At 46.0% G+C, this 27,996-nt stretch overlaps 1 protein-coding gene across 1 annotated transcript; it reads right to left on the reverse strand.

Moving 5' to 3' along the window:
• Positions 1-1,280: 1,280 nt before the first annotated feature.
• Positions 1,281-27,652, reverse strand: LOC128419606 (trypsin-3-like). Its single transcript, XM_053400510.1, has 6 exons — positions 27,207-27,652; positions 19,129-19,239; positions 10,776-10,935; positions 8,188-8,329; positions 3,565-3,831; positions 1,281-1,430 (listed from the first exon to the last, which is right to left on the reverse strand). Exons 1-6 carry the CDS (start codon positions 27,238-27,240, stop codon positions 1,281-1,283), a joined length of 864 nt encoding a protein of 287 aa, XP_053256485.1. The 5' UTR covers positions 27,241-27,652.
• Between the last annotated feature and the right edge of the window lie 344 nt (positions 27,653-27,996).

Here is a 27,996-nt window from a genome sequence, read left to right on the forward strand (position 1 = left end):
TAATAATAATAATAATAATAATAATAATAATAATAATAATACCTCGGGTCCTTTGGGTGTTTGGGCCTGCAATTCCCGTTGGCATGGAGAAAAGGAAGGAAGATGCTGGTGACCGTTTTGAGTTCTTACTTGCCCTTCACCAGAGAGCAGGTTGCAACTATTTAAAACAACTATTAAAAGCAGCTGAAAACAATGACAGTCACAGGAATAGGCTGGTTCCTGAAATTATAAGTCTAAGGTGTAAAAGGATGCATCTTTTGCATATGATGGGGACTTTATATTGAAGGTGGGAGATGCCCCTCAATGGGGTGGGAGTTCCACAGCCTAGGGGCTGACACTGTGAAGGTCCTCTCCTGGGCTGCCACTCCCCGAGCTTTGGAGGGTGCTGGGACTACCAAGAACGCCCCCTCTGCTGATCTCTGTGTGGTATGTAACATAAGCAGTCAAGTACAACACTTCCTGTTTGCCCAGAGAGGACACACAGGGGGTGTTACCCCAGCCAGGAGAACTTCCTCTCCCACCTGTCTGGAGCATCCTCCCCCGGCGTGTGACCAGGTAGATGGGCGTGACCCTGGCAGACCCCATAAAAGGGCTGGTCACGCAGCCATCTTCCTCTTGAACCCCTTACTCTCGTCAACTTCTTAATGCTCTTGATACTCTTGCACATGGGCTCAGTCCCCATATGGGATGAACTCTCTTCTGTAACTACAAGCTAAAGCTTGCCTTCAGGGAACCTACTGTGAACTGAATGTAAGTAAACTTCTTATCATCACTTTTAAAGAAGACTGTTGTGTCTTTATTCTTTTTAAGAGGGAACAAAGGGGATTTACCAGGAACAAACCCAATATGGACAAGCCAGATTTGATTGCTTAACTCAAGAGATTCAGATGAATCGACCAACTAGCTTCCTGCAATATACAAGGGAATGTACTCTGCTACCAGCTCACTAGTGTGAGTGAGGAAGGATCATATTTAAATCAATATATCCTCTCCTACTATCCACAACATTCCCTCACTCAACTCCTGAGAGGTTCTGTAGAGAAGGAGGTCCTCCTTCAGATATTCAGGACCTAAATTAATGGTGTGTTTCACAACTGAAGTAATGCACACTGGACATTTAAAGTGTTTTGGGGGCAGAGAGAGAAGATGATTAATCCCAGGGTCTGAAGTTACTTAAATATGTAACTCAACAAAACAAGTCATTTGTGTTGTTTTCAAGATATATATACATATATATTCTACGAATTGGTTATTTGATCATCAGGGACCGAAGGGCAGGTTTATTTCTTGAAGATGATCTTGTAAATCCATTTCTGGAAGTTGGAGACAGCCGTGTAGACACCTGGGTATCTGGGGCTGGCACAGCTGTGGCCCCAGGAAACGATCCCAAAAACACGCCCTTCACACACTAAGGGGCCCCCAGAATCACCCTGGTGGGAGAAAGAAAGGGGGGTGGAAACACAGTGAAGAGAATTAGCATTAAAGCTTTGTCAAAGGAGCTGCTAATATCCATTGGTTGTTTATATTAAAAAGCAAACTACATTTTTAAAAATTAATTTCACAAGGCTCTTTTAAAGTCTCGATCCATCCCCACCTGGTCCCTGTTGGAAGCATAACACTCAAAAGGAAGAGTGGCACGTTTTAGGATCCAGTTTCTGGAATAGCCAGACAAGTTTCTTGGTATTGGCTCCTAAGTATGGACCATTAAGGTAACAAAGGAAGTGGCTCTGTGCAGGATTCATACACAAACAGATGAGCCCCCTCTCTCAACTAGCTGTTAGCTGGTCTGACTTGAGGTGTGCATGAGAGAGCTAGAAGCAGGCAGAAAATAGAGAGGCAGAGACATGCTTAGTTTCTGCTTGAACCCAAGGCTGCAGCTCTGGAAGAAGCAAGACCTTATTGGGGTGTTAATGTTGTGAAAGGTAGAAAGGCAAAAGCCAGTGGTGTGTGTGTGCGTGTGTAAAAAAGGTAAATGCAAAGGATCCCTGGACGGTTAAGTCCAGTCAAAGATGACAATGGGGTTGCGGCGCTCATCTCGCATTTAGGCCGAGGGAGCCAGCATTTGTCCACAAACAGCTTTCTGAGTCATGTGACCAGCATGACTAAACCGCTTCTGGTGCAACCATGTTTGTTTTCCTGCTGCAGCAGTACCTATTTATCTATTTGCACTGGTGTGCTTTCAAACTGCTAGGTTGGCAGGAGCTGGGGCAGAGCAACAGGAGCTCACCCCGTCGCGGGGATTCAAACCACCAACCTTCTGATCGGCAAGCCCAAGAGGCTCAGTGGTTTAGACCACAGCACCACCCATGTTCTTTACTTTTACCTTTCTGTGTGTACTAGAAGCTAAAAGCAGGCTGCAGTTTGGGCAGTTGAGTGACAAAGGCATGCCTGATTTCTGCTGGAATCAAAGCCTGTGGCTATGGGAAGACCCTCTTGGATTTGGGGTGCTAATGCTGTGAGCTCCTCCATTGTAGGTTCGGGTTGTATATATTTGGGGTGAAATGCAACAATATGTGTCTAGGTGCATGACTGAGCATGGATGCGTGCAGTCATCGCCTCCAAAATTTAATTGCTGGGAAAGAGGGAGGGGGTGAACCCCAAAGAACAGCAACATCATCAGCTCTCTAGAAGAACATTTCAAGAAGGGATCCCGCAACCTGTCAAAGACGAGAGCAGCAATTTATGGGCAACCAGGAAAACTGGGACTGGTAAAGCAGGAAGCACTGGATTATCTGCCCTTGGAATTACCGTATTTTTTGCTCTATAAGACTCACTTTTTCCCTCCTAAAAAGTAAGGGGAAATGTGTGTGCGTCTTATGGAGCGAATGCAGGCTGCGCAGCTATCCCAGAAGCCAGAACAGCAAGAGGGATTGCTGTTTTCACTGCGTAGCGATCCCTCTTGCTGTTCTGGCTTCTGAGATTCAGAATATTTTTTTCCTTGTTTTCCTCCTCCAAAAACTAGGTGCGTCTTGTGGTCTGGTGCGTCTTATAGAGCGAAAAATACGGTAAGCCCTTCTCAAATAAAGATGAATCACAGCTGAAGGAGAAATGCAGGTGGGCAGCAGAGAAAGGTTTATTTCTGAAAGGCACAGAGGGGGGGTGATTCAATCAACGCAGCCACCATTCTGGAAGATAACAGGAAAGTACAGTACAGGGTGGGGAGAACCCTCTTTCATATCCAAAAACCCAGGGGTGGCATGGAGTCTCCAGCCTATTGGCAGAGAGAGGATGTGGCTAGGGAGAGTCTCAAGGGCCAGATAAAGAGAGCTAGACGGTCACATTTGGCTCTCAGGCTTGAGAACGTAAGGAAAGCCTGCAACACCTGGCCAGTGGACCAGCTAGTCTAGCCTCCTGTTTCCACCCAGATGCCTGAGGGAAACCCGTAATCAGGATTCGAACACAAGAGCCCTCTCCCCTCCTGTGGTTTCCAGCAACTGCTATTCAGGAAGTGTTACTGCCTCTGACTGAGACCCCAACCCACCCTTCCTGCGCTAAGCTGATCAGTTTTCCAGAGAGGCATTTAGTCTTCTAAACCTCCTCTGCTAAACAGACACCGGCGTTTACCTGGCAGGCATCTTTCCCCCCGGTGTTGAACCCGGCACAGATCATGTTCCTGGTGATGTACCCAGCGTACGAAGAGGAGCTGTTGCACTTCCACGTGGAGATGATGGGGAGGTGGACGCTGCGCAGAGTGTCCGACGTCCTGCCCCCGATGGGAGTGATGTACCCCCAACCAGAGACTTGGCAGAAACGTCCGTCCCGGACCGTGGCTCCTTGCTGGGGAAGGGGCACGATGGAGACAAAGGGGCTGTAGGCCACCGGCCGGTTCAGCTGTTTCGAGACATTAAGGGTGGGGGTTGGGGCAGGTCACTTATCCATCAATTCAATCTCACCCGGATGCAGACCCTCCAGTTTGGGCCGGTGGTGCCAATGGTTGGCATGCTCAGGTGTATGCAAAGAACCCACACCTGAGCAGCAGCTCCATTGAGCTCCTTCATCATTGCAACCTTCTCACTCAGTTGTCATTTGTTCAAGCCCAGACACTGGTGCAGCATCAGACAAGGGAGGATTGGCAGGTGCCACTGCCTGCTTGCTCATTGATGTTTTTTTTAAAAAAATATTTTTAAATGGTATTTATTGAGTTTCCATTTTATAACATATAAATACAATCTTTGTTTTTTCACATAAACTCAAGATCAGTTGAGCTCATCGACTTCCCCCCTTCCAACTTCATGGTTACTTTATTTATTTGCTATATCATCACATTTCTAATTTTCCCCCTTTCCTATTGTCCTATTTAATTTATCTGTAAAAAGATAAAATTTTCATCCTTATAAGCCTTTTCAAATCATTCCTGCCAATGTTGTTAACTGTTTACAATTGTCCTTCAAATATTGTATAAATTTCCCCCAATCTTTTTGGAAAGCTTGATCTTGCTGGTTTGGGATTTTCCCGATCAGCTTCGCCATATTCCATCATCTTCGTCTGCCACTCTTAAATTGTTGGTACCGTATTTTTCGCACCATAGGACGCACTTTTCCCCTCCTAAAAATCAAGGGAAAATGTGTGTGTGTCCTATGGAGCGAATGCAGGCTTTCGCTGAAGCCTGGAAAGTGAGAGGGGTCGGTGCGCACCGACCCCTCTCGCTCTCCAGGCTTCAGGAAGCTATCCGCTAGCCGTGGGAGACCCAGCTCTCCCACGGCTAGCGGAGCGCTGCATTAATCCCGAAGCTTGGGGCGTGCGGAGCTCAGCGCGCCCCAAGCTTCCGGGTGCCGGCAAGGTCTCCGCTAGCCGTCTAGACCTTGCCGGCACCCAGAAGCTTGGGGCGCGCTGAGCTCCGCAGCCCCAAGCTTCGGGATTAGCGCTCCGCTAGCCGTGTCTAGGCTGCGGATAGCAGCCTGCTTCCCGGAGCGTCGGGCGCCCTGAAAGCAGAGCGCCCGGCGCTTCGGGAACACATCCGCAGCCTGCTTCCCGGAGCGTCGGGCGCCCTGAAAGCAGAGCGCCCGGCGCTTCGGGAACACATCCGCAGCCTGCTTCCCGGAGCGTCGGGCGCCCTGAAAGCAGAGCGCCCGGCGCTTCGGGATCACATCCGCAGCCTAGGCAACCCTGCGGGAGATCCCGCAGGGATGTCTAGGCTGCGGATAGCAGCCTGCTTCCCGGAGCGTCGGGCGCCCTGAAAGCAGAGCGCCCGGCGCTTCGGGAACACATCCGCAGCCTAGGCAACCCTGCGGGAGATCCCGCAGGGATGTCTAGGCTGTGGATAGCAGCCTGCTTCCCGGAGCGTCGGGCGCCCTGAAAGCAGAGCGCCCGGCGCTTCGGGAACACATCTGCAGCCTAGGCAACCCTGCGGGAGATCCCGCAGGGATGTCTAGGCTGCGGATAGCAGCCTGCTTCCCGGAGCGTCGGGCGCCCTGAAAGCAGAGCGCCCGGCGCTTCGGGATCACATCCGCAGCCTAGGCAACCCTGCGGGAGATCCCGCAGGGATGTCTAGGCTGTGGATAGCAGCCTGCTTCCCGGAGCGTCGGGCGCCCTGAAAGCAGAGCGCCCGGCGCTTCGGGAACACATCTGCAGCCTAGGCAACCCTGCGGGAGATCCCGCAGGGATGTCTAGGCTGCGGATAGCAGCCTGCTTCCCGGAGCGTCGGGCGCCCTGAAAGCAGAGCGCCCGGCGCTTCGGGAACACATCCGCAGCCTAGGCAACCCTGCGGGAGGTCCCGCAGGGATGTCTAGGCTGCGGATAGCAGCCTGCTTCCCGGAGCGTCGGGCGCCCTGAAAGCAGAGCGCCCGGCGCTTCGGGAACACATCCGCAACGTGGGGAGCCCTGCAGGAGTTCCCCGCAAGGCTCCCCAAGCTGCGGATAGCAGCCTGCCGCCCGGCGGGCGTGGCGCCCTGAAGCAGAGTGCCCCGCGCGCCAGGCAGACATCAGCCAGCCCCACAAGCTCGGGGGACAGCAGGGAGGCGCAGCGCCACTATCCCGCTGTTCCTCGACCTGGTTCGGTTTCCCTGACCTGCTTTTGGGGGGGAAATAAAAGGAAATTTTTTTCCTTTATTTCCCCCCAAAAAAACTAGGTGCGCCCTATGGTCCGGTGCGTCCAATCGTGCGAAAAATACGGTAACTCCTGTTGTTTCCATTTTGGGGCTATTAAAATTTTTGCTGCAGTGGTTGCATGCATAAATAATTTTTGATCTCTTTTAGGAATTTCTTCCCCTAGTATACCCAGTAAAATCACTTCTGGTTTTTTTAAAAGTGTGTGTGTGTGTGTGTGTGTGTGTGTCTGTGTGTGTTATTATATATCAAATCTCAGAAGGTTTTCATGTCCACCACATATGGTAAAAATTCCCTTCTTTTTCTTTACATTTCCAACATTCCTTGTTTTTCATTTTATACATTTTAGCAAGTTTTGTTGGCGTTAACTACCGCCTATACATCATTTTCATAATATTTTCTTTCAATGCACTGCAGGCTGTAAATTTAAAGCTTGCTCATTGACTCTTTGCCCAGCACTGATGTGTTGAATTGTTTTTTGAAACAGAAGTTATACTGTTACATACAGCCTGTTACGGTGCGTGTGTCGTTATCAGCAAGCAAGCTGGCAAAAACAATATGGAGGCAGAAGAAGAGAAAAAGCTGTGATAACGAGGGTATTATAGATTTAGGAGGGGACCCCCCCCAAAAAAAAACCTGTAGAAATGAATAAATGCTAGGATTTTGATTCGTTGGCATATTGACGCAGGCCTGGCCAGGACGCCTTCTGGGCTCGACGAGGCATCTGACCCTCGCCTGAGCCTTCTCCAGCTGTGGAATCGCACATCGCCTCCCTAAGCTAGCGAGCCCCACCTGGTCTGTGGGTCCTGGCCTTCCTTCCTTCAGAACTAACAGCTGTAAGTTCTGGGATCCTGAGGTCAGGGGCGGTATGTCCCATTTTGGTACTTGAGGCAAAACAGGAGGTGCTGCCCTGCTCTGCCACGCCACCACTCGCCACCTCTGTGCCACCTCTGATTCCAAAGGGGGCCTCGGTCAGCATATTCACAATCACAGGGGATGCACTGGGGCAAACACGGAGGTGCAAAAGCAGTGGTGGTGGTGGGCGGATTCCCTGGGGCTGGCAGCGAAAGGAAAGCAATTTTAAATGTAAATACTTAAAATAATCCTTTTCCCTATGTATTTTTAAACAGCACTGTTGTATATCTATATTTTCCATTTTGTCTTTATATGCAAATACGGTTCAAGCCTTGAAATAAAATTATTTGTCAGCATAACTTTTGTGAAAATTATTTATATACTTAATTATTTATAAGATTTCAGTTATCCCCAGGGTAAAAAAAAGGGGGGCAACATTATCTACCTGGCCTGGGCCTCTGCCTGGCTCTGCAAGACCCTGGGCATTGGTGCCGATTCCCTGAAAGAGCTTGCAAGATCTCACCCGAATCTCATGAGATCTTTTGCTCTCCTTGACATTGTTCTCTTTGCAAGACTTTGATGAGATCTCGCAAGACCTTACAGGAAACCAGCACCTATACTGGCACCGCTTCTCTGGCAGAGATGGGGCCATGGCAGGAGGCATCCATGAGGCTTCACACTACTTTGTGGGTGGGCCGGGCTTGCCTGAGGTCATTATAGGCATACACACTGGTATCTGTTTACCTGTAAGCACAAACCTGTTTCCAAAAGTTTCTCAGTCTACCAGATTTGCGCAAAACAGCAGCCATATGTTGTTTGTGTGTGTGTGTGTTGCTCCAAGCCAGGAAAGCTGAGATACATGGGGATTTGTTTACATGTGCACATGCACCTTTTGTGATCTACCATGCTTGCACAAAACTAAAAATAAGTGATGCCTCACTCCAAACTAGGTAAGGATTTGGAGCTGTTCACATGAAAGGCTGCCCGTCGCTTCATTTCCTCCCCCTTCCCTCCCCAGCTCAACAGCTTTGATTTCCTAAAAAAAAGCTGATCAACTTTGCCTGCCCTTCCCAAAAATCCTGGCTATGCCCATGGCTGGTGTCTCTCCGTTTTCTTTGTTTTTCAGTCCCCCACATAATTGCAAATTTAAAAAGTCACCGGTTTCAAAGATGTGGCCAGCAGGCTATGGATCCTGGCCCACTTGGGCATGCCCTCCACAATTCCAGCTGAAACTCTCCCTTCCTTTCAATCCTGACCCCGTTCTGACAGCCAGGAAGATTTTATTACCTTGATAAGCATGATGTCTGCATTTTTGGAAGTGGCGCTGTATTCTGGGTGGACCACCATGCGGGCAGGTCGGAAGATCTGTTCCGTGCCTTCAAATGTGGAAAGCGAATATTCCCCAGCTACGATCAACATCTGGTGGATTCTGAAAGAGGAGCAAGAAAACAGGATGAGGGTGGATTTATCACAAACATGTCAGATTTGGGTTAGGCAAGGGTCTGTTATGAAGGATTGTCAGATCTTGATATGTCTTTGGGCTTACTGCAGATGGGTAGTGTAGTAACCTCTCCAGAACCATATAAGACAGTAGTTAATTTGTAGGAAGAGCTTTGCTGTAAAACTGGCAGTGGGGGGGGGGGGAATCTGGCTAAAAGCTGTCCACTGCCCCTTTTCTCAGGTTTCCTCCTCTATCCACCTCCTCCTTCATGCTCCTTTCCCATTAAATTACTACTCTACAAACTGCAACACGCTCTATGTAGGGCTACCTTTGAAGGTGACCTGGAAACTACAACTAATCCAGAATGCAGCAGCTAGACTGGTGACTGGGAGCAGCTGCCAAGACCACATAACACCAGTCCTGAAAGACCTACATTGGCTCCCAGTACGTTTCTGAGCACAATTCAAAGTGCTGGTGCTGATCTTTAAAGCCCTAAACGGCTTTGGCCCAGTATCCCTGAAGGAGCGTCTCCACCCCCATCATTCAACCTGGACACTGAGGTCCAGTGCCGAGGGCCTTCTGGTGGTTCCCTCACTGCAAGAAGTGAAGTTACAGGGAACCAGGCAGAGGGCCTTCTTAGTAGTGGCACACACACACACCCCCCGTGGAACGCACTCCCTTCAGATGTCAAAGAAACTATCTGAATTTTAGAAGACATCTGAAGGCAGCCCTGTTTAGGGAAGTTTTTAATGACTGGTGTTTCAATGTATTTTTAATCTTCTGTTGGAAGCCGCCCAGAGTGCCTGGGGAAACCCAACCAGATGGGCAGGGTATAAATAATAATAATAATAATAATAATGATAATAATAATAATAATAATAATCCTTCAGCCACTGATATAGAAAAAATAGGGGTGGTTGGTTTTTGCTGCCCAACTCCTCAAGGGTCTGAGTCCCCTAAGTCCATGATCGGTCAGAGATGAATGGATGGAGGTAGGATGCAGTGATAGTGTAGCACCCTGCTTGTGGTTAACGCTTAGCTGGAATGAAATATTCAATGCAGCAATAGAGAAATTAAAATAATAATTTATTTGTCAGACAAATAAATGAGAGACACAGTGGTATATGGCTACCAAAGCTCTGCCCTTTCAGCCCTGATGGCCAGCACTTATATTCCCTCAGCCCAGCCCCCTTGCTCCTCCTTTGGCTGCCTCTGTCCCATCAGCCTGGTTGAAATTCCTATTGGCTGTTTGCTAGAACCAATCATAAAAGATACACCCATTTCCTATTACCTTTTATGGGAGACAAAGAGCTATATTTCCTTCTATCTATAAATGGCAGACAAGTAGTCATATATCTTACATTTACCTCGACCAGGCACCTTAATTACCAGATAACCTTTGGCCCCTCTTGCCCTATTCCCTGCAAAACAGATGGCTAATGGTTCTAATTTTATCTTAAACAGAGATCTTGGGTTCACCTTCTCACACACCATCTATGAAAGATCTCCTTCTTTGGAGGTCTTTAAGCAGAGGCTCGACAACCATATGTCAGGAGTGCTCTGATGGTGTTTCCTGCTCGGCAGGGGTTTGGACTCGATGGCCCTTGTGGTCTCCTCCAACTTTATGATTCTATGATTCTATGAAATAAGAATCTAACATAAGAATCTAACATTTCTTACTTTCTAAATCCTTTGCATAATTACATTTAAGCCAATATATTTCATACATAACATATATAGTTTTTTAGAAGAAAGGGAACTTAGTAAAAGCTAAGCTAAATTCTAAGTTCTCTAAAGCTTCAAAGCAGTTTCAGAAAGCTGCTTTGCCTAGTCCAGCTGCTGTTTCTATTTGCCCTTTTAACCTTATGAAAATGTGGCTCAAGTCTCTAATGGGAGGCACAATAATTCTTACTATTTACCAACTTAATTGCAGCTTGATTGTATTCTGTAATTTGTATGGTCAGTGTGACCTTTTGCTCCTAGCCTGTAATTTCCTTTTACAACCCTGAGGCACTCGTCTCCTGCTAATGCTAATACAAATCAGAGGGGCCCTGTTTAAGAGGATAATGAACAGCTGCCAGCTGCTTTATGCCTGGCATGAAAGATACAAACATTTGCAAATATATTTTTTTAAGCTCATTTTAAAATACAAATCTTGATCAGATGCCTCAAAAGCAAGGCAGATCTTTATTTTTCTATTGCAACAGAGTTCCCTCCCCTCCTAGCAAGGAGGCAAGAGAGACCCAGAACCAAGAAGAAACATCTCTTTCTGCTTTGGATTTCGAACCTTTGACGTGCTTTTGAGTTTGTGCAACGTTTCCAAATCAGTGCTGCCTATTTCTGACCAGCTCCCACCAACCTGTCTGATGCAGGATGCCCGATGGATGGATCTGGAGAGCGTTCAGATGTTCTGCAGTGTGCCTTGGCTCCTTACCCTGTTTTGCAGTGGGCGGCAGTCAGGACCCAGTTCCGACTGATGAGGGCTCCACCACAGAAATGGTAGCCTGTATTCCTTTTCAGAGAGACCAGGTACTTGGAAGAGTGGGGTGAAACTATGTAGCCCCCAATGATGCGTTGGGAGTCGCTCGCGCCATCTGCAGAGCGGAGGGGAAGAACTGTCATACAATAATCAGAATTTCTGAGGTGGCAAAAATCTATACACGGGACCCAGCTCCAACTGAAGGTTCCTCCAGATGTATTTTTAATTGTACACTTATTACAGTTTGTGGACCTTTATGTGTGATCATTTCAACACAGCTTGGGCCTCACAAAAGCACATGTAGGGTTGTTGCGCCAGTCCTACTCAGAGTAGACCAGTGCTTTTTTCGGGGGGTGGGTACACAGCGGTACGCATACCCCTAAACATTTGTGAATCTTTGTACTTTTATCCATTTACTGCATTTATTTTCTCCGATTTGAACTATAAAATGCGGGTTTTCTCGAGTCAAAATGAGAGTACTCCGAAACATTTAATTTTTTTTATAGAAAAAAAGCACTGGAATAGACCCAGTGAAAATAATGGACATGACCCACTTAGGCCTGGTGACTTCAGTGGGTTAACTCTGAGTGGGACCCATTCTGCTTCGTTTCCAATTAGCGCACACCCAATAACTTCCTGCTCTGATCTTGCTACTTTTTAAAACCACAATCATTCCATTTTAGGGTTTTTCTTTGTCTTGTTCTTTATTTGTTGCACTTTTGCAAGATGGCCTCTCCTGACTGGGCAAAAGACTGGGCAAATGTCATTGGTCAACCTGTGTAAAGCAAAATGATGTGTGGGCAGCCCAGTATACTGCTACTAGTGCATTAATATTGTGTCCGTAACATGTTGCAGAATACACACAACAGCCACGAGTTAGGAGGGACCCCTAGTCTAACCTAGAAGTTTTTATAAGGGTCAGATAGAACCACATGACCTGCCCTGACCTATCATTGTTGAGACTCCCTAGAGACGTAACTGAAACTGCAACAGATTGTTGCAGCATGAAGTGCTGCTACTGCTCAGTGTTTCAGCCACTCAGCCAGACCTTCCCTAGCGTTACTATCCACCTCGCTCCCTACCCCCATGCTCATTGAGCATGCTTGGTCCTAACTGGGCTGCTGGGGGTGGGGGAGGTGTCCTATCCTTAATTCCTCCCTCCCTTGCAATCTTTTTTGGACTTCTGCAAACATTGGGATTTCACACTTGTGCATGGTGATGCTGTTTTCATCCAATAAGCCAGAGGTTTTCATCCTTTCTGGGTCCACAGCTCCCTTGACCAACTACATTCTTTCTGTGGCACCCTTGTGGGACCCAGTTATGGCACCCCTTGCCTGCAGAGCTGGCGGCCCCTCACCCCTTTTCGAACACCCTCCCTTGTGGAGTGTTCCCTCAGCCTCCTCTCTTCTCCCCTCTCCTTGGGAGTCCTTTGGGCAGCCGCAGCTGCTGCCCTGGTCTCTGAGCTTCCCACCCCTGCCCCAAAGAGAGGTGCCTCTTCACACTGCCCCATAGGATCCTGGGAAGCAACCCCTGGCCAGGCCCAGAGGCACCATTCACCTGGGGAGCTTGCAGCCAGGGCTCCTGCAACAAACAGCAGCACAAGCCTTTGGGAGGCCGAGATGTGAGAGGGCATCGGAGGAGGGAGGGAAGGAAAGAGGGACAGAGGCCAGTATTGCCCACTCTGACCATCATTCAAGGCACCCCAAGGTGCCACGGCAAATATGGTTTGAAGCTCAACATCAAAAAAACGAAGATCATGGCCACTGGTCCCATCACCTCCTGGCAAATAGAAGGGGAAGAATGGAGGCAGTGAGAGATTTTACTTTCTTGGGCTCCGTGATCACTGCAGATGGTGACAGCAGCCACGAAATTAAAAGACACCTGCTTCTTGGGAGAAAAGCAATGACAAACCTAGACAGCATCTTAAAAAGCAGAGACATCACCTTGCCAACAAAGGTCCGTATAGTTAAAGCTATGGTTTTCCCAGTAGAAATGTATGGAAGTGAGAGCTGGACCATAAAGAAGGCTGATCGCCGAAGAATTGATGCTTTTGAATTATGGTGCTGGAGGAGACTCTTGAGAGTCCCATGGACTGCAAGAAGATCAAACCTCTCCATTCTGAAGGAAATCAGCCCTGAGTGCTCACTGGAAGGACAGATCCTGAAGCTGAGACTCCAATACTTTGGCCACCTCATGAGAAGAGAAGACTCCCTGGAAAAGACCCTGATGTTGGGAAAGATGGAGGGCACAAGGAGAAGGGGACGACAGAGGGCGAGATGGTTGGATAGTGTTGTCGAAGCTACCAGCATGAGTTTGACCAAACTGTGGGAGGCAGTGGAAGACAGGAGTGCCTGGCGTGCTCTGGTCCATGGGGTCACGAAGAGTCGGACACGACTAAACGACTAAACAACAACAAAGGGTGCCACGGCACACTGGTTGAAGACCGCACTTGGAGAATGAGCTCACACTTAGCATATAGGACAGGAAGCTGTTAATAGATAGCCTTAGAGACGCCTCCTCTGACCATCACTGATCACCACACCAGCCATTGCCTCATTAATTCGCTCAGCATTGAGCGAATTAGCATTGAGCGAATAGAGGCAGCATTGCTGGCGAATCCATTTTATTCCAGTGTTTTCTGTGTCGTTCTCCAGTCTTTCCTCAGACTTGATTCGTGATGATTCACTGCACTGCACCCCACCATTAAAATACAATTTCAGCAGCAGACTGTGAATGTGCTGGTGAGGTTCTCCCTCCTACTGGCCCTTTAATTAGTCACTTCCTGTTCTCGGTATGTGCCTGCTTTAAAAAGAAAAGAAAATACTGAAAGGCTACCAGTTCCCAATCTCCCTTTTCCACGAATGCCTTGCCATTTAAAGATAATGTTCTTTCTTTTAAAAATCAATTGGCTTTCTGCAGGCAATAGAAGATCTGATTGTTCCAGCAAGTTTTTACTGCTGTGAACATTTTATTACTAAACTCTTACTGCCAAGTTTACTGCTGCTTACTTTATGCTCAGTTTTATTGGGCTAAAAATTTAAAAGGTTTTATTCTGTTTTCTTCTTTTTTAAAATAATAATAATAATTCTGCTATTCTAACTGTTTTGCTCTTCCTACTCTTTTTTAAAAGTGGGGCGGGAATCACTTCCCTAACCTGGTTCTGGAGTCAAATATAACCCCAGTTAAAAAGACAAAACAAAAATTTATATATGCTTGGTAACGGTACCAATATATTGGATAAAAATGAAACTGAATTAAGGATGGCTGTTTTGAAAACTGGAATTCAACCATAACAGTATGTTCTGCATCCTGGAAGGGGAAACTTTGCTAGTTTCCTCTCATTATTCAGAGGGGGAAATGATGAGAATCACTCCGACAGGAGGCAGCGATGGGCATTCTAAGGATGGCTTTGAAAGAGGATTTGACAAAATCATGGAAGAGAAGGCTCTCCATGAGTACACTATGCCTCCAGGGTCAGAGGCAGTAATGCCATCGGATACCAGTTGCTGGAAATTCCAGGAGGGGAGAGTACAGCATTCCTCAAGCTCTGCTCACATGCTTCCCCCAGGCATCTGGTTGGCCACTGTGAAGTCTAGATGGGCCACTGGCCTGATCCAGCACGCCCTTATTGAGTTCAGAGGAAACCTCCCTCCCATGGAATTTACTTCTGCTTAGACAACACTCAGAATCTTGACTGTTATGTACTAAGCTTGGAACCATAGAACAATAGGCAAGTAGGATCCTAGAATGCAACAACTGATTGGAAAAGACCAATCAGGCTCCAGGAGGAAGTTAATCAGCCTATGAGGCTGGTATGATCATAGAATGCAACAACTGATTGGCTTGCAGGAAAAGACCAATCAGGCTTCAGGAGGGAAGCAGAATCAGCCAATTAGACGGGACTCGTTGTGTAAATAATGTATATAAAAGCCTGAGGTTTGGGGGGCAATTCAATCACTGTTTTACAAGCTGCAATAAAGAGCATGAAATCACTACAGGACTCCGAGTATATTTCATTGACCAAAGAGATAGACGTTACCAGATACAGTAAAACGATCTCAAAGGTCATGTGCAGGGGTCAGCAAACTTTTTCAGCAGGGAGCCAGTCCACTGTCCCTCAGACCTTGTGGTGGGCCAGACTATATTTTGGAAAAAATATATGAATGAATTCCTATGCCCCACAAATAAACCAGAGATGCATCTTAAATAAAAGCACACATTCTACTCATGTAAAAAAAATCAGGCAGGCCCCACAAATAACCCAGAGATGCATTTTAAATAAAAGGACACATTCTACTCATGTAAAAACACGCTGACTCCCAGACCATCTGGAGGTCGGATTTAGAAGGCAATTGGGCCGGATCCAGCCCCTGGGCCTTGGTTTGCCTACCCATGGTCACGTGGAACCACAGTTTTAATTTTCCTTACAGCTGATTGCGAAAAGGCGACACCTGAGCAGCGCACTGTTATGCAGTGTCACTTTAGTTCGGGGGGGGGGGTTAAAGTGCTTTTTAAAAAATAACAGGTAATGTGACTTCTTAATCTGCATGTTCTTACACATGCTTAGAATCACAGAACTGTAGAGTTGGAAGGGACCACAAGGATCATGTAGTCCAGCCCCCTGCAATGCAGGAATCTCAACTAGATCATACATGACAGATGGCCATCCAACCTCTGCTTAAAAGCCTCCAAGGAAGGAGATTCCACAACCTCCCAAGGGAGACCATTCCACTGTCAAACAGCTCTTCCTGTCAGAAAGTTCTTCCTGATGTTTAGCCGGGAGCTCCTTTCTTGCAGCTTGAATGATTTTGATCCTACCCTCCAGAGCAGGAGAAAACAAGCTTGCTCCATCTTCCATGTGGCAGCCCTTTAGATATTTGAAGATGGCTATTGTGGCGCTGTGGGTTAAACCACAGAGCCTAGGACTTGCCGATCAGAAGGTCGGCGGTTCGAATCCCCACGACAGGGTGAGCTCCCGTTGCTCGCTCCCTGCTCCTGCCAACCTAGCAGTTCGAAAGCACGTCAAAGTGCAAGTAGATAAATAGGTACTGCTCCTGCGGGAAGGTAAATGGCGTTTCCGTGCGCTGCTCTGGTTTGCCAGAAGCGGCTTAGTCATGCTGACCACGTGACCTGTACGCCAGCTCCCTTGGCCAATAAAGTGAGATGAGCGCCGCAACCCCAGAGTCGGTCATGACTGGACCTAATGGTCAGGGGTCACCTTTACCTTTATTATATCTCCTCCCAGTCTCCTCTTCTCCAGGCAAAACACCCCCAACTCCCTCAACCATTCCTCATCAGGCTTGGTTTCCAGACCCCTTGATCATCTTGGTTGCCCTCCTCTGTGCATGTTCCAGCTTGTCAATATCCTCCTTAAACTGTGGTGCCCAGAAGTGGACACAGGACTCCAGGTGTGGTCTGACCAAGGCGGAATAGAGCAGGGCTCTGGCTTCCCTTGATCTGGACACTAGACCTCTGTGGATACAGCCTAGAATTGCATTAGCTTTTTTCTTTTCTTTTGCTGGAGGTGAATCCCATTGAACTCAGTGGGGCTTTGTTCAGGGAAAGCATGCTCACCATTGCAGTGCCTATAAATGAAGTTGATTTGCCAGAGGTTATTTGTTTAATTTACACAAGCTGCAAAATCCCAATTTCCTTGGCAGAATGCGAAATGCCCTACAGCTCTGCAGCACAGCAGATGCTTTGCTTGCAAAAAGTCTCCTTCATCCTTTTTTTAAAAAAATTATTTAAAGGATCAGCTAGCTAGCAGGTTGATTGACAGCCCCTCTGCTTGGTTCCTCAAAGGCCTGCTGCCAGCCAGAGCAGGCAGTGCTTAGGCTACATGTGTCTACATTGGAGTATACAGTGAGGGCTGGTGCCCATTGGGACTGGTAGGGTTGTTGCAGGAATTTATGTATAGGTTGGGGGGGGTTGCCCCTCCAGCAGATATCATGCACATGCAGCCCACTACCAAAACCAGCACAATCGCTTTTGTGACTTTTGTGATTTGTCCCCACAAAACACTTCATCACAGTTTCTTCCTATCTATTCAAAGGGACTTTGCTGCACGATACCAAATGCAAGAATTCACTGATAAATGTATCTATGTACTGGCTCACAGGGGAAACTTCAGAAATTCATATAGACATGTGAGCTCAGCTACTCAGCAGCCCCTCTGCCTGAGTGAAAATCCCTGGCATCCTGATACCTGAGTGCCAGACAGGTAGCCATTCCAGAAATAACAAACCCAGATGAAGACAAAAGGGTGGGATTAACTTAGCTGGGAAACAGGGAAATGTAAATATCTTTTTTGTTACACTTGATGGGTGTTTGGTGGAGGGCAAGGGGAACCATGGGGCAGGGTCCAGGATGCTCAGATTACTGCCACCAGACCTCCCCTTTCATGATGTATGAGTGATGTAGTTGGGGGGTGTAACATGGGGATTAGCAGCTAATAAAAGTTTGTGTGCTCTTTTGTTTGGGGCTTCCATCTTGTTCCACCTTGTGGCAGGTGGGAGTCCTGTCGTGACAGTCTTCCATAAAGACCAAGCCTACTGGCTGCTGTTTTGCTCTGGTATTCCTGGCTGGTGTCCTTGTTTTTTTGTCCAAGGGAGCCCTCAGATTTCTCCGTTAACAGGGTGGAAGGCAGGGAAGCCAAACAGCAGGTGGAATCAGAGCCAATGACAGGTGGAGGCACGTCAGTATATTTTTGTCCGCATCCTTCTCCTCCCTGAGGAGTTTTACATTAAAACTAAGGAGGAAGAAGCTGAAAGCCAGGGACAAACCCCTGGGCAAGGGCAGAGTGGGGTGGCTGAGAGCAGACAGGAGTTGGTGGGGCAGTGCCACATCTGCCCTAATAGATCAACCTGTACTGGGTGTCAGGCCAAATCAATAGAACTCAGAGGCCAGCTACTAGCTTGAGCTGATGGCCAACCCTCCTCCTTCTGCAACTGGTGGTTGCATCCAATACCACTTGCTTTAAGACATTAGCAGTGGAGAGTTTAGTTCTCTCTGCTCTCCGCTCCCTTCTCTGGCAAGGAGCGTCAGAGCGGAGGTGGATATCGCTCTAAGGACAGCCTCCAATGGATCAGCTACTCATATTATTCATGTAGGTTTTCTTGAAGGGGAAGTCGAGGAATGAGCAGCAGAAGCCCTGATTGTTTTTCACAGTTTTTTTTAATTATTTGCATCCTGAGGAAAGGGACAGCAAGCCATAGAACAGCAGTGGGAGACTGTTTTCAGCTGGAGAGCTGCATTCCCTTCAGGGCAGCTTTCCAGGGGCCACATGCCAGGAGTGGATGGGGCCAGAGGCAAAAGCGAGCAGAGCAATGAATGTGCATTTTCTCTTTGTGCACTAAGCTAGTTTCATCACACACCCCTATGCTGTGGGAATTTACAGTCAAACCCAACAATGCATGTTTGCTAAATAAGGATATGAAGGGGTTAAGACTCACAGAGTTCCTGATTGCTAGAGAAGGCACTGTGTGATGTCACTTCCCTTGAGTTCTCTGATGGGGGAAAAGTCAAAAGCATCTAATCTTATCTACTTCTCCCTGCCATAGAACTCATTCTCTCTTTTCCACTATGCCTCCAAGGCAGATAGATATCTGTCTGGTCTCCGCTTCATCAGAGACTCCATTTTTTAACTCAACTATGTGTTTTGTAATCTAGAAGTAGAGTTTGCCGGCGTTCCTTTCATTACTTTTAATGTTGGAATCGAGGGCAAGACTTTTATGTGAGTAAAACACTATTTTTATGCTTAATTTACAGTCTGTTGCACGGTTCTTTTCTTAAGAGTGGGGGAAAGAAAAATCCAGTCTGCTTCCACAACCTGGATAATTAAAAATAAGGTTACACAGACTGCTTCCAAAGTTTCCACTCTAATGCTGCAAGGGATGATGTTTTGAACTGCTAAATAATTGTTTTAAATGCTAAACTGATTACTTTAAACGTTCTGCTCACACACAAGTAACAGGGAGGATGAACAGTAAATATATACCTACAAAATCCATCCAACATGTCCTGCATTCAGGCAAGCAAAAAGGTGTACCAGAGACACTGCGGACAGGCTAACACACTCAAGGAGGGTGTGAACTAAGGTTGTGGAGGGGTGTGACCTGGGAAGATCCCAAGGATCAGATATGAAAGCCAGGAAGGCAGTATCTGGCCTCTGGGTCTACAGGTCATCTCCCTATCTATTCTTTCTTGAACAACATTCTGAAAGCAGAACCTGGAAAGATTTCCGGGCTTATAATCGATGCTGGTCCTCTCATCCCACTACAAAAGCCATATGATGCTGGTGCTCCCATACCTGGCCACACCTGTACATTCTCATCACTGCCAAAGGAGCCTCCGGTTGCCTCATCACTCCTGGAGACATGCTCAGGGTCGCCAGCTTTTGAACTGATCTGTGGAGTCGTCCCTGGAACAAGAGCGCAATGTGCAGCTGTTACTGGTCCCCTGAATTGCTGTCTCGGTTTCTTACAGATTATATGGGTAGGGAAGGAGCGTAAAATTTGCAGATACTCATTTCTAGGGGACTCCCGGGAAGATGGCCGCCGAACTAGCTGCTGAGTTCTGGAGGTTATCTGAGGCAAGCTTTTAAATCTGCTTTTTAAACAGGCTCGACACCGAGCCAACCTTTGAAACCCCTTTATAATATATTTTAACTCCTCCAGAGCTTTTAAGTAATTTAATAGTTCTTTTAGCTTGATGCTTCTAAAAAAAAAAGAGCTCTTTTGTTGCCTTGTTATCTTGATGTCCGGAGGGTTTGCTCCCCGCGCTGCTACGCTCCTCAAGTCTGACCGAAAACGGGTGACGGCTGATTTATTGCCAACTTCGTGTTATGCCCTGAACTACAAGCTATCAAATTACAAATTACAAATTACAAATTACAAATTACAGACAGCTATCCCAAATCTTGCCTCAATTTGGACCTTAGCCTATAGCTGGGTGGAGCTTCCGACTTCCTAAGAGACATAGTTTTTGAAATAGGAAGAATAACCCTGACAACAAAGATTTACAAATGGTACTTACCAGAAAGAAACGTAGGGACCTGGGGATAGTGACAAGCCCATTGTTCCAGGAGTGTTATGAGAAACAGAGTAAAATCACGCAATACTTTTTACATACAAGGGACAATGAGAATGGAAATGGAAATGGGCAAAAGATGGCTGAGATGGTTGAGTCGAAGCAGGATGAGGCTCTTCTTTTTCCCTCTGCTGCTCAAGATCACACAACCTCCTCTAGAGGAATACAGGACTCGGAGAATAGCAACCAAAATAGAAACACAATGAGCCTGGCCCATGAAATAGTCTTGGCTGAGATATTATCTTCAGAGCTACAGGAAGAAACCCGAAACTCCCAGAAATCCCAGACTTCATCTATGGGCTCCCAGACGGAAAACAATGACTGCTATCCTCAGGACTGGCTGCTCTCTATAAATCTGGATCTGGCAGCTATGAAAAAATACTTAACAATAACAAACGGGCTGCTCCTGACATTAGTGGAAAATTATTCCCTTCAAGCTAAAGGCTCAGAAATTCATGGTGCCGATCCACCAATCACCCCTCAAGAGCCAGAATATATAAAGCAACCAGCAACCAGCAAGTGCACACAAGGATCAGCAGCGGAAAATCATTTACACCAAGGAAAGGGCATAGGGTTGTATGTATCTGTCCCTAAAACTGAATTTCCTATCGAAGTAAATCAAAAGAAGCGAGGCATCAGTAAGAGATCCCATAAGAAGAAAGCTGAAACTAAAAAGAAAGGTAAGAACATAAAAACTGCAAGGAAATCTGTTATAAACCGACGTGCATGTAAAATATGCTGGAAAAGACTATATAAGCTGATCCCAACAAAATCAAAAACAAACTCTAACAAACCTGCTATACACGGCAGCAGAGAGAACAACAGTGTGGATTCAGGAAAAAAGATCCAGCTGAAGTCTCTGAAAGAAACATTATCGCTGCCTAACAAAACAAGTGAGGAAACGGAATTACAACCCGGGTGCTCTATGCTGAAACCCCAAGGATCCATAAATATTAAAGAAGACCCACCCCATACCATTGATTATGGCAGATCTCAAGATGAGCCAGTAGCAGGGCAAGACTTGCCCCAGGATAAAGGATGGAAACTGATGTTGGCAGATAGGAAGTTAGCATTTCTTAACTACCCGAAGCCAAAGGGCTTCCTTACACAGGAAGAACGCTCGGTGCACTTTGTGAATACTTTAGATGACATGCTGCCAGGGAAAATAAAATTAAAGGACATTACTTCAGTAGATTTTATATTCTACAATGGATACTCTCTGCGAGTGATTGCCTCCTTCAAAGATCAAAACTTGGCTAAATATATATATAGATCAAGACATTTGCTGTTAAAGAAAAGGATAACGGTAACAAGATTCTTTGAAAACAGCACATGTTTGAAATTGTTTCCTGATGAGTTTACGACAGCTGAGATAAGATTTTCTTGTAAATCAAAGGTGGAGAGAGGACACTCAAAAGACAAACTGGAACATACTGAGCAAGGGTCCTTGAAACTAAGACAGGAGATGAGACTGCCTAATGAGGGGACGGATAACTTCTATCCAGAAGAAAAGGCATTAATAAATCAGTTTGGATTGTTGCCTTTCCTTGCCCAATCTGAGATCTTGAGAAGATTGGAGACCCTTAGAAATAAGCTAACAGAGATGAATGCTCAGGAAAAAGTAAGAGAGAAAGAACCGGCAACGGACCAATTAAAGAAAGAGAACCTCTCTGAAAAAGCCAAGACAGACCCCATGAAAGATTACTCTTATAATACCTCTGCAACTGCAGAGATAAACCTGTTAACAACAGATCTAACACAGTGCGCAAGGGACAAACTACCATCTAAGAAGGAAACCATCCTTATGGCAACCATGAAAGATTACCTTTATAATACCTCTGCAGCTGCAGAGATAAACCTGACAGCAACAGATCTAACACAGTGCGTAAGGGACAGCAACAATCTACCATCTAAGAAGGAAACCATCCCTATGACAACCACAACGCGCTCTTGGACCAGCATGAGATACCTGGATGAGGATGAACTTGGTACCAGTCAAATAGAACACCTCAAGGTTGATTCGCCAAAAAAAGGAATATTGATCACTAATGTTAGCACGCTGCACCCTTCAATTGATTCCATTGAGTACCTGGGCGACAATACATCTATGGACATTGCCAAAATGAATGAAATCCAACTAACAGATAAAAAGATAGGCCCAAAAAATCTTTTAAAGGCAAATTGACTAAGATCAATGTTTGGCAAGACAACGTGTAACCTTGCCTTGCTAACTTGGAATATTGCAGGTTGGCAAAAGAGGGTTTCTGACCAATCCTTTGCTAAATATATCCAGAGACATGACATTGTGTTCCTCCAGGAGACCTGGAGCACAAGTGAAGTGGAGCTAAATGGTTTTTCTGCGTTCTCCCTCCCAGGTCTTTTAAGTACTAGAGGGGGGCGAGTTAAAGGTGGGTTAGTTACCTTAATCTCAACAAGGCTAAGGGCCATATTTAAAGAACTAGACCCACTAGACCATCTGGCCACAGCTGTGCAAGTACAGTGGAGAACCCACAGCTTGCTGCTGATTAATGTATACCTACCCCCACAAAGAGAGAAAAGATTGATAAGAAACACTTGGGCTCAGTTAGAACAGTATCTTGACAAACTATCAAATCAATTTCCTGATGCCTCTGTAGTGGTGGCAGGCGACCTAAATGCCAGAACTGGACAATCTGATGAGGCTTTGTATGCCCATTTCCACGAAACAGTCCCCATTATAGAGGAAACCCACCCAATACCAGCTAGAGTCTCAAAGGATAAAGGCTGCAATTATGCCGGCTTATGCCTACTACGCTTGGTCAACAAGTTGGACTTGGTTATACTGAATGGCCGTACAGAGGGGGAGAAGGTCGGAGAATTCACATTTATATCTAACAATGGCGCCTCCACAATTGACTATATAATCGTGTCGTATGATCTTCAAAACAAAGTTCTGGAATGCAAAGTGGAGGAGCGCTTAGACAGTGACCATCTGCCATTAAGTGCACTCGTAGCTGCGGGGAAGGATTTATCCTGCGCTGAGAAAATCGAGCATTCGAGCCCTACAGCTCTGGAGCTTAGATATTCGCGTATCAGATGGACAGATGAACTGCATAAGGAAATTTCAAGCAGGCTATGCTCAAAGGAATTCCTCACTAAGAGAGAAAACCTTATAACTTCCTCTAGCCATGAACTAAAGATAAATTTATTTCAGGAGTTAATTTCACTCCTTCAAGATTCCCTGAAGGAAAAAAGGAACAGGCCAAGTAGGCAATCTTCAGTATATAAAAACTCCAAACCCTGGTTTGATCAAGAATGTCAGGACATGAAGCTAAACTTACTGAAAAAATACAAGAATTATAGATCTGCCAATTTACCCCAACTCCCCACGGGCTGGTTTGAAGATAAACGAAACTATAAAATTTTGATCAAAAACAAAAAACTCCTGGCACAGAAAAGAGAATGGAAATGCCTAATAGATGCATCCAGAGAGAGAGATTCGGCCACCTTCTGGAGACTGGTAGCAAATGGAGTGCGATCTACTTCCTCAGAAGTGGAGTTTACTATACCTGCAGGGACTTGGGAGGCATTTTTCCAATCTTTATATTCAGCTCTGCCTTTGACACAGCCACTAATACAGTGTGCGGCAGGTGATGAGTGGCCTCCGGTGTCGGTTGCGGAGATTAGGAGGCTTATTCAGGCACTCAAACATAGAAAAGCCCCGGGAGCAGATAATATTTCTCCTGAGCTTCTCAAAGCCAATATTGACTGGTGGGCCCCAGTCCTTGCCACCCTTTTCACCAGCATAGATCAAACAGCAATAATACCAGAGGACTGGGGATTGGCAATCATCGTTCCCATATTCAAGAAAGGCTGTAAACTTGATCCAGCCAATTACAGACCAATCAGTCTCTTAAGCATCATTAGCAAACTTTATGCAACTCACTTACGTGAAAAGTTTGCGGACTGGCTGGAACAGGAGCACATCCTAAAGGAAGCCCAGGCTGGTTTCAGGGCACATAGATCAACTCTAGACCAAGGACTGGTATTGCAACATCTAGTGGAGAAATACACCTCAAAGAAAGGAGGCTCTCTCTATGTAGCCTTCATAGATTTCAAATCAGCTTTCGATTCGATACCCCGGCATAGACTTTGGGAAAAATTAAATGCCACAAACATCGATAGACGTCTTTTGCTTCTTATCCGTAGACTACATGAAAATACTCGGATCCGTGTTAGATGTGATCGTTATGGGAACCTATCAAAGGAAATCCAAAGTTTCCATGGTGTCAAGCAAGGCTGTGTTCTTGCCCCCATTCTATTCAACTTTTATATAAACTCCTTAGTCGGAAAGATGGAGGAAGCAAGTACTCATTCCCCAAACCTAAACAATATACCAATACCAGTCCTTTTGTACGCAGATGATGCGGCACTTATTTCCTTCTCTTGTGTGGGTCTAAGAAAACTTCTACGAGCTCTTACAGAGTATTGCGAAGCTGAACACCTAATAATAAATTATACTAAATCAAAAATTATGGTGTTCCCCAAGAGAAAACTCCGACATAAATGGAAAATTAATAACCAACCTATTGAGCAAGTAACATCTTTTAGATATCTTGGAATAATTTTTGATGAGAAGGGATCTTGGTGCCATCAGATTAAGAATTCCATTGTCAATGCGCAAAGATCTTTTAGAGCTATCATAAGATTCTTTTACAGAAAAGGAGGTCAATATGTTCCTGCCGCCTCCCAGGTCTTTGTTGCAAAAATACTTCCACAACTGATGTATGGCACCCAGATATTTAATTGTCAAAAACTCAAGTCCCTGGAATCTGTACAAACTAAATTTTACCGCTCCCTACTAGGGTTACCTACCTGTGTCTCCAACACTGCCATTAGGCTGGAGGTAGGTCAACTCCCTATTAATGCCAGGATATGGATCCTGAAGATTCACTTCTGGCTAAAACTCATATTTTTCCCAGTGGGAGTGGCTCCATTGACTTTATTAGACCCGTTCCAGTCTAAATGGAGATTGTCGCTTTATGAAAAATTGAAGGGCCTGGGGCTTTCCCCACAAGAACTTATAGCCGCAGGTTTTGAAAAGGCTAAAATGATGGTGAGCCAGCGAATAGGAGATGTAGAGCTTCAGGACCATATGAGCAAGATAGATAAATATCCAGCTATCCAAGATTATGAAAAAGGGTTTAATTTAACCCCATATTTGCTGGATCTACAAATCGCAAAATATAGGCGGGCGTTTACCCTTACCAGATTTGATGTACTGCCATCTGCCTTACTAAAGGGCAGATACGAGGGCACACCCTATGCCGAACGAGTTTGCCCATGTGGTCTGAAGGAGGTGGAAACGGCTTCACATGTGTTGTTACACTGCGACCTTTACGGGGATATCAGGTCACTGTTTATCTCTCCTATCGTCCAGAAATTTCCAGGTCGATCTGAATCCCAGCGGCTGAAAATCCTACTAGGAGATAAAAACCCAGAAGTAACACTGAAAGTGGCCAAGTTTTCTGCGGCCGCGATCAAGCGGAGGGCATTAGTTGTAAAAAAGTAAAAGATCTGACTCTTGGACAAGCCCCCCCCCCTTTTTTTTTTTTTTTTTCTTTTTAAGTCTACACATATATGGTAGTGCATATATGAGTATATATGTGCGTGTGTGTGGGTGTGTGTGCATATGTGCATTGTTTTTATGTATAATTTTACAACTTTTAATTGACACCATCATTCCCTCGTAAACTACTGTTGTCTTTATGTTGGTTTTTTTTTTCTTCTGGTCTATGACCGTAATAAACTTATTCATTCATTCATTTCTAGGTGGATATATCCAGGTTTAGAAAGAATGGCTATAATTTAAAAAGAAGCACAAGGTGTTGCAGTGCTCTCATCCAGGTAACCTGTGTGTCAGCTAGAGATTAGGGGAAGAAATCTAATGCACTTCTCATTTAAAGCTGAATCCATTGAATTCACACTTTCCAAAATAATATGAGAACCAAAACACAGTGATCCATCGAAGGTTGCACATAACTTTTGTTTTGGTTTTTTTTTTGCAATGCAAGTTCTCCAGTCAAATAATGTTTACCAAAATACATGTTTTACAAAAAATAAAATAAAAAAAATACCGGCATGCATAAAAATAAATATATTAGTGAAAGCAATGTACAAAAATGCATTTGGTCATGAGAAATTGCTTGCAAAAATGTGTACCTGGGTCAAAACAGCATACAAAATTGTGCTGCTTAGGAGAAATTTACACTAGAAAGCTGAAGAATTTTCATGAGGTGTGTGTGTGTGTGTGTGTGTGTGTGTGTAACTGAATTTAAGATGGAAAAATCTGAGGGTCCAAGAGGACCAAAATGGACTGATCCTTTCTTCCTTATTCCCACAGCAGCTAGCTGCACTGATTGGCTGCATGCTTTCCTCTGGGATTTAGGGAAACAATGTGCAGCTTAACAAACTGCAGCTTCCAGAATTCTTTGTGGGAGGCCATGACTGTTTAAACTAAGTCATAAACCAGTATGTAAATCAAAACACAGCTATCCTTTGAAAGCTTTACGTCTCTGAATTTTGCAATGCAGTTTTCCAACAAAATAATGATTACCAAAAAATTATATATTACAAGAAACTTGCACTAAAAAGCTGATAAATTTTTATTAGGTCTTTTTTTTTATGGCTGACGTAGAAATGTGGATGGGACGCGGGTGGCGCTGTGGGTTAAACCACAGAGCTTAGGACTTGCCGATCAGAAGGTTGGCTGTTTGAATCCCTGTGACAGGGTGAGCTCCCGTTGCTTGGTCCCTGCTCCTGCCAACCTAGCAGTTCGAAAGCATGTCAAAGTGCAAGTAGATAAATAGGTACCGCTCCGGCGGGAAGGTAAACAGCGTTTCCGTGCGCTGCACTGATTCGCCAGAAGCAGCTTAGTCATGCTGGCCACATGACCCGGAAGCTGTACCCCGGCTGCCTTGGCTAATAAAGCGAGATGAGCGCCGCAACCCCAGAGTCGGCCACGACTGGACCTAATGGTCAGGGGTCCCTTTACCTTTACCTTTACAAATGTGGATAAGCTGAACTAAGGATGGAAAAATGCGAAGCTAGAAATGGAAAAATAGGTCCATCCTTGCTGATAAATATGTCTGGCTGGAATGTTGGCAAGTTGGCGAAACAATTACCGGTAAATGTCACCTGGGTTTGGCAAATCCCCCATATTGAGAAGACCATTCCAGCACCAGCAGCCCTGGTTCCGAAGCAGATTAGGTGCAGCGCACACTAAGCAAGCAATAATCCCGTTTGTGGCAAGTTACTCACCAATCAATGGGAAGAGGAAAACCAGGAGTTTCATCCCTTGCACTAGCTGCCTGTTCCCACTAAACCGTCCGCTGAAAGGGAGCTGCCCGCAGGACAGGCACTCAGTGAATCAACTTTTCCTCTCATGCCTGGGCATCCCGGTTCTTCTTTCAGTTGCCATGACAACCCCCATCCCCATGAGAACAGTGGGTCATTCACCTAAGAGGTCCTTCAGGGACGCCTGCACCTGGTTGACTGCCCTTCACCTTACGTTCTTCTCAGCTTCCTCTCCCAGCCCCTTCGCGTTGGGATGAGGTGAAGGGCACCCAGATACTGCCTTTTGCCAGCTTGGAGAGTGTTCCTCTTTCTTGGCCAGTTCCCCAGGCCGACGGCACGGGAGACTCTTCCTAAAAGGAGCTTCCATCTCTCACCGCCTGGCACGCGGCGTTGCGGGTCCTGCCAGGAGAGATCGCTGACAGCGCAGAAGGAAGAGGATCCAGCTTCTCGGTGCAGATACTCTGTGGAAATCCTTGGGGAAAAGATGAACCTTGACCCCGCTTGAGGGGCAGAGCGTCTGTAGCTCAGCATCTCTGATGAAAAGATATCAGGTGGCGTTCCCTTCCTGGTGTTTAATCCTGGATTAGATGGACCATTGCTTTTGCTCCTTACAAAAGCAGTGCCATGTGCATTGATGAGCCTGCAGTTCAGGGGTAACACACACCATGGTGAACACCAACTTGGATGGCTTTAAAAGAGGATTAGGCAAATCCATGGAGGACAAGTCTGCTGCTAGACACAACGGCTATGTTTT

The sequence above is a fragment of the Podarcis raffonei genome, chromosome 8 (genome assembly GCF_027172205.1).
Source record: "Podarcis raffonei isolate rPodRaf1 chromosome 8, rPodRaf1.pri, whole genome shotgun sequence".
NCBI classification, from domain to species: Eukaryota; Metazoa; Chordata; class Lepidosauria; order Squamata; family Lacertidae; genus Podarcis; species Podarcis raffonei.